Consider the following 6,549-nt stretch of genomic DNA (forward strand, 5'->3'; position numbering starts at 1 on the left):
TGAGAGGGTCTGGGGTCTCTGGGGGGGGTGAGGGGGGGTCTGGGGTCTCTGGGGAGGGGCTGGAGGGGGGTCTGGGGGTGTTTTATGGAGTCTAGAGAGGGTTGGGGTCTCTATGGGATCTGGGGGTTTTGGGGAGGGTCTCTGTGGGTCTCTATGGGTCTGGGGTCTCTGTGGGGTCGGGGGGAGCTGCCAGGGGTCCTGGGGCTGACTCGGGGGTCTCCCCCTCCCCAGGGCTGCCGTGCCCCCCCTCGCAGAGCGAGAGCAATTCCTTCTGGGACGTCAGCCCGATGGGGCTGGGGGCGCCGCGCAGAGGTGAGACCCCTCCCCAAACCCCCCCAGGACCCCCAAAACCGCCCCGGACCCCCCAAACCGCCCCGGACCCCCCAAACCCCCCAGGATCCCCCAAATCCAGAACTGAGACCCCCTCAAACCCCCCCCAGGACCCCCAACCCACCCCCAGGACCCCCTCAAAGCCCCCAGGACCCCTCCCCAATGTCCCCCCAGGACCCTCCAGGACCCCCCGAGGACCCTTCTCCACCCCCCCCAGGACCCCCCAAGACCCCCCAGGACCTCCAGGACCCCCCCAGGACCCCTCCCCCTCCCCAGGACACCCCCAGGACCCCTCCCCCTCCCCAGGACACCCCTAGGACCCCTCCCCACCCTCTCAGGATCCCTCCAGGATCCCCCAGGACCCCCCTGTCTCCCCCCCAGGACCCCTCCCCACCCTCCCAGGACCCCCCGAGGACCTTCCCCAACCCCCCAGGACCCCTCCCCACCCCCAATGTACCCCCCAGGACCCCCAGGACCCCCCCAAGACCCCCCTGTCTCCCCACCAGGACCCCTCCCCACCCCTCCTGTCACCCCCAGGACCCCCCCCCAGGACCCCCCAGGACCCCTCCCCACCCCCGAGGACCCCTCCCCACCCCCCCCTGTCCCCCTGTGTCCCCACCAGGACCCCTCCCCACCCCCCGGATCCCTCCAGGACCCCCCCCAGGACCCCTCCCCAGCCCCCTGTCCCCCCGTGTTCCCCCCAGGACCCCTCCCCACCCCCAGGACCCCCTCAGGACCCCTCCCCACCCCCAGGACCCCTCCCCACTGTCCCCCCAGGCGAGGACAGCTCCGAGGAGGACTCAGCCGAGTGTCCGTGTCCCGGGGGGGTCCCCGGGCGCTGCCTCCGCTCCCCCCGGGGGGGCTGCGAGTGCCCCCCGGGCTTCCAGCCCGACCCTGCCCGGAGCCGCTGCCTCGGTGAGACCCCTCCCCAAAATCGGGGTACCCAGGAGGGGTTTTGGGGAGGTTTTGGGATTTTTTGGGATTTTTTTTTATGTTTTTGGGGTGGTTTTTGGGTATTTTTGGGGTGTTTTTTGGGGTGTTTTTTTGGGGTGTTTTTTGGATATTTTTGGGATAATTTTTTGGGTATTTTTGGTATTTTTGGGGATATTTTTGGGGTATTTTTAGGGGTTTTTTTGGGATATTTTAGGGTTATTTTGGGGTTATTTTTGGGTTTTTTTGGGGTATTTTTGGGGTATTTTTTGGTTATTTTTGGGGTATCTTTGGGATATTTTTGGGGTATTTTTGGTATTTTTGGGGATATTTTTGGGGTATTTTTAGGGGTTTTTTTGGGATATTTTTGGGGTATTTTTGCAGTATTTTTGGGATATTTTAGGGTTATTTTGGGGGTATTTTTGGGATATTTTTGCGTTATTTTTGGGGTGTTTTGGGGGGTTTTTTTTGTATTTTGGGGTATTTTTGGGGTGTTTTTTTATGTTTTTGGGGTGGTTTTTGGGTGCCTTTGGGATATTTTTGGAGTATTTTTGGGATATTTTGAGGATATTTTGAGGATATTTTTTGGGTATTTTTGGGATAATTTTTGGGTCTTTTTGGTATTTTTGGGGATATTTTGGGGGTATTTTTAGGGGTTTTTTGGGATATTTTTGCGGTATTTTTGGGGTATTTTTTTGATATTTTAGGGTTATTTTTTGGTTATTTTTGGGGTATTTTTGGGACATTTTAGGGTTATTTTGAGGTTATTTTTGGGGTATTTTTGGGGTATTTTTGGGGTATTTTTGGGATATTTTAGGGGTATTTTTTGGTTATTTTTCGGTTATTTTTGGGTTATTTTTAGGGGTTTTTTGGGTTATTTTTGGGGTATTTTTGGGATATTTTAGGGGTATTTTTGGGGTATTTTTGGGGTGTTTTTGGGGTTTTTTTTGTATTTTGGAGTATTTTTGGGGTGTTTTTTTGATGCCTTTGGGGTGTTTTTGGGATATGTTGAGGATATTTTGAGGATGTTTTTGGGATATTTTAGGGATATTTTTTGGGTATTTTTGGTATTTTTGAGGAAATTTTTGGGGTATTTTTAGGGGTTTTTGGGGTATTTTTGCAGTATTTTTGGGATATGTTTTGGATGTTTTTGGGATATTTTTTGAGTATTTGGGGCATATTTGGGGGTATTTTTGTGTATTTTTGGGATATTTTGGGGTATTTTCGGGATATTTTTTGATGTTTTGGGGATATTTTTTGGATATTTTTGGGGATATATTTTGGGTATTTTGGGATATTTTGAGGATGTTTTTTGGATATTTTTGGGATATTTTTGGAGTATTTTGGGGATATTTTGGGGCTATTTTGGGATATTTTTGGGATATTTTTGGGGTATTTTTTGAGTGCTTGGGGGATATTTTGAGGATATTTTTTGGATATTTTCGGGTATTTTCGGGATATTTTCTGATATTTTCGGGCTATTTTTGGGGTTATTTTTGGAGCTATTTTGGGGATATTTTTGGGATATTTTGGAGGTATTTTCGGGATAATTTTTTGGATGTTTTTGGGATATTTTCGTGCTATTTTGGGAATATTTTTGGTATATTTTTGGGCTATTTTTGGGCTATTTTTGGGCTATTTTTGGGCTATTTTGGGGCTATTTTTGGGTTATTTTTGGACCCCTTTTCCCCCCATCCATCAATGAGCACCGCCCCTCCCCGCCGCACACGGGGTGGAAATTTGGGGGTTCCACGAGCGGAATATCGGGGTTATTTCGGGGGTCCCTGACCTGCGACCCCTCCCCAGATATCGATGAGTGCCGGGACCCCCGGGGGGGGCCGCGCTGCCCCCGCGAGCGCTGCATCAACACCAGCGGCTCCTTCCGCTGCGCCTGCAAAGCCGGGACCAGCCGGGCCCGCCCCGGGGGGCTCTGCCTGCCCCAGCGCCGCTGAGCCGCGACCCCCGGGACCCTCAAAACCCCCCGGGACCCCCTCGGGATCCCCAAAATCCCCCGGGACCCCCAAAACCCCCCGGGATTCCTCGGAACCCCTCGGGACCCCCGGGACCCCCCGGGACCCCCAAAATCCCAGGGACCCCCTCGGGGATCCCCAAAACCCCCTGGATCCCCAAAACCCGCCGGGACCCCCGGGACCCCCTTCGGGATCCCCAAAATCCCAGGGAACCCCCGGGACCCCCAGGATTCCTCGGAACCTCTCGGGACCCCCAAAATCCCCTGGGATCCCCAAAATCCCCGGGACCCCCAGGATTCCTCGGAACCTCTCGGGACCTCCAAAATCCCCCAAAACCCCCCGGGATCACCAAAACCCCCCGGGATCCTCCGGGACCCCCCCGGGAGCCCCAAAACCCCCCAGGGACCCCCTCTGGGAACCCCAAAACCCCCCCGGGATTCCTTGGAACCACCCCCGGGACCCTCCGAGATCCCCAAAACTCCCCCAGGGACCCCATCCGGGAACCCCAAAACCTCCCGGGACCCCCTCTGGAATCCCCAAAACCCCCCGGGATCCCCAAAACCTCCTCTGGAATCCCCAAAACCTCCTCTGGAATCCCCAAAACCTCCCCGGGATCCCCAAAACCTCCCCGGGATTCCTCGGAATCATCCCCCGGGATCCCCTGGGATACCCAAAACTTCCCGGGACCCCCCTCCGGGAACCCCAAAATTCCCCGGAATCGACCCGGGATCCCCAAAACCCCCCGGGATTCCTCGGAATCCCCAAAATCCGGGATCCTCCGGGATTGCCAAAATCTCCCGGGAACCCCCAGGATCCTTCGGGACCCCCCCCCGGATTGCTCGGAACCCCTCCAGGACCCTCCAGGGCTTCCCGGGACACTCCTGGACCCCCCTCGGGACCCCTCGGGACCCTCCGGGATCCCCAAAACCCCCCGGGACCCCCCGGAACCTCCCGGGACCGTCCGAGATTCCCGGAACCCCCGGGACTCCCCCAGACCCCAATAAAGGACGTGGGGGAACGGCCCCAGCAGCGCTGTTGGAGTGGTGGGGGCTGGGGGGGATTTTGGGGTGAAATCGGGGGGGATTTGGGGTAAAATCCGGGGGGATTTGGGGATAAAATCGGGGGGCATCCGGGAGCGAGCCGTGACCACGCCCACTATACAAACCACGCCCACCCAGAGCTGTCACTAGCGCAGACCACGCCCACCACATAAACCACGCCCTCGTACAACTGTCATTAACTCAGACCACGCCCCCACCACAAAACCACGCCCACCACAAGCAAAACCACGCCCACGCACAGCTGTCACTAACACAAACCACTCCCACAACACAAACCACGCCTATTTCCAGTTGTCAATCACGCAGACCACGCCCACAAAAAAGACCGCACCCCTATATATCAGCCAATCAGGCGCGGCGGCGCGCGCAGGCCCCGCCCAGTCCCGTCGTGCCCCGCGCTGCCCGCGCCGGCGGCGGCCGCGCTGAGGGCCGGGGGCGCTCCCGGAGCGGAGCGGGAGGTTCGGAGGGGTCCGCGCCGCTCTGAGGGAGGGTCTGGGGGTGCTGGGTGGGCACGGGCACGGCGGGGCTTTGGGGGGAGGGTCTCGGGTGGTCCCTGAGCGTTTGGGGGGTTGCGGAAAGGGGCGGGTCCGCTTCAGCTGCGGGGATTTCCCCAGTCCCCCTCACAGCCCCCCAGGCCTTGACCCGCTCTGTGCCCCTGAACCCCCCGAGCTCACACCCGGCCCTGCTCCTGTGCTCCCCCAGAACCCCCCCAGAGCCCCCCACCCCTCATTTACCCCCAGTCCCTCCCATGGGTTTGGGCCTCCCCTCACTCTGTCCTGGCTGTGATGCTCTGAGACCCCTATGACCCCCGGGGAATCCCCCCTATAACCCCCTGGGAATCCCCCCTATAACCTTGTGAATCCCCCCTATAACTCCCGGGGAATCCCCCCTATAACCCCCTCCCCATTTTCCGTGGGACCCCCACCACTATTTCCCCCCATTTCCCCACCCCAGCACAGACAGCGCTGCCCCCTCCCCATTTCCCCAGAGCAGCACAGACAGCGCTGCCCCCTCCCCATTTCCCCACCGAGCACAAACAGCGCTGCCCCCTCCCTGCTGTCCCCACCCCCCCAAGCCCCCCAGACCCCTCCCCAAGCCCCCCAGCCCCGTCCCACGCGGTGTCCCCGCAGGCGCAGCATGGGGCTCAAGCCGTGGCAGAAGGCGCTGTTCCCGCTGCGCTCCGTGGCCGCCGTGGTTCGGCTCTTCGAGGCCGAGCTGCGGCAGCCCGAGCCCGACCTGGTGCTGCTGTCGCTGGTGCTGGGCTTTGTGGAACATTTCCTGGCCGTCAACCGAGTCCTCCCCACCAACGTCCCCGGGCTCACCTTCGAGTCCCGGCCCGGGCCCGACCCCCAGACCCGCCTGTACTTCCCGGTGGCCGAGCTGTCCATCGTGGCCGCTCTCTATGCCCGGTTCACGGCACAGATCCGGGGAGCCGTGGATCTGTCCCTGTACCCCCGGCCCGACGGCTGCTCCTCCCGGGAGCTCGTCAGGAAAGTGTCCGACGTCATCTGGAACAGCCTCAGCCGCTCCTACTTCAAGGACAGGGCGCACATCCAGTCGCTCTTCAGCTTCATCACGGGTGAGGAGGGGTCCCAGGAGGGGTTGGTGGGGCTGGGGTCTCAAGGACAGGGCTCTGCTTCAAGGACAGGGCTCACATCCAGTCGCTCTTCAGCTTCATCACGGGTGAGGAGGGGTCCTGGGGGATCCTGAGGGGTTCTGGGGGGTCTCAGATGGGGCTGGGGTCTCAGGAGGGGTTGGTGGGGCTGGGGTCTCAAGGACAGGGCTCTGGATGTGAGCATCCAGTCGTTCTTCAGCTTCATCACGGGTGAGGAGGGGTCCTCAGGGGTCTCAGATGGGGCTGGGGTCTCAGGAGGGGTCTCAGAAGGGGTTGGTGGGGCTGGGGTCTCATCTGGAGCAGCCCCAGCTGTTCCTGCTTCAAGGACAGGGCACACATCCAGTCGCTCTTCAGCTTCATCACAGGTGAGGAGGGGTCCTCAGGGGTCCTGAGGGGTCTCAGGAGGGGTTGTGGGGCTGGGGTCTCAAGGACAGAGCTCTGGATGTGAGCATCCAGTCGTTCTTCAGCTTCATCATGGGTGAGGAGGGGTCCTGGGGGGTCCTGAGGGGTCTCAGGAGGGGTTTGGGGTCTCATCTGGAGCAGTCTGAGCTGCTCCTACTTCAAGGACAGGGCTCAGATCCAGTTGCTCTTCTGCTTCATCACGGGTGAGGAGGGGTCCTGAGGGATCTGAGGGGTCCTGGGG

General features: G+C 59.1%; 2 protein-coding genes across 2 annotated transcripts in view; both read left to right on the forward strand.

Moving 5' to 3' along the window:
- The window catches only part of LTBP3 (latent transforming growth factor beta binding protein 3), a 44,607-nt gene extending 41,382 nt beyond the window's left edge, over positions 1–3,225 (forward strand). The window contains 3 exon segments of the mRNA XM_033083477.1: positions 232–312; positions 1,108–1,245; positions 3,067–3,225. Coding sequence (XP_032939368.1) covers positions 232–312; positions 1,108–1,245; positions 3,067–3,212 — 365 coding nt within the window. The 3' untranslated portion in view covers positions 3,213–3,225.
- Positions 3,226–4,695: 1,470 nt separating this feature from the next.
- The window catches only part of LOC117009242 (basic proline-rich protein-like), a 7,696-nt gene continuing 5,842 nt past the window's right edge, over positions 4,696–6,549 (forward strand). The window contains exons 1-2 of the mRNA XM_033083478.1: positions 4,696–4,736; positions 5,420–5,984. Coding sequence (XP_032939369.1) covers positions 5,429–5,984 — 556 coding nt within the window. The 5' untranslated portion in view covers positions 4,696–4,736; positions 5,420–5,428. The remainder of the gene's footprint in view (positions 4,737–5,419; positions 5,985–6,549) is intronic.

The sequence above is a fragment of the Catharus ustulatus genome, chromosome 32, assembly GCF_009819885.2.
Source record: "Catharus ustulatus isolate bCatUst1 chromosome 32, bCatUst1.pri.v2, whole genome shotgun sequence".
Classification (NCBI taxonomy): Eukaryota; Metazoa; Chordata; class Aves; order Passeriformes; family Turdidae; genus Catharus; species Catharus ustulatus.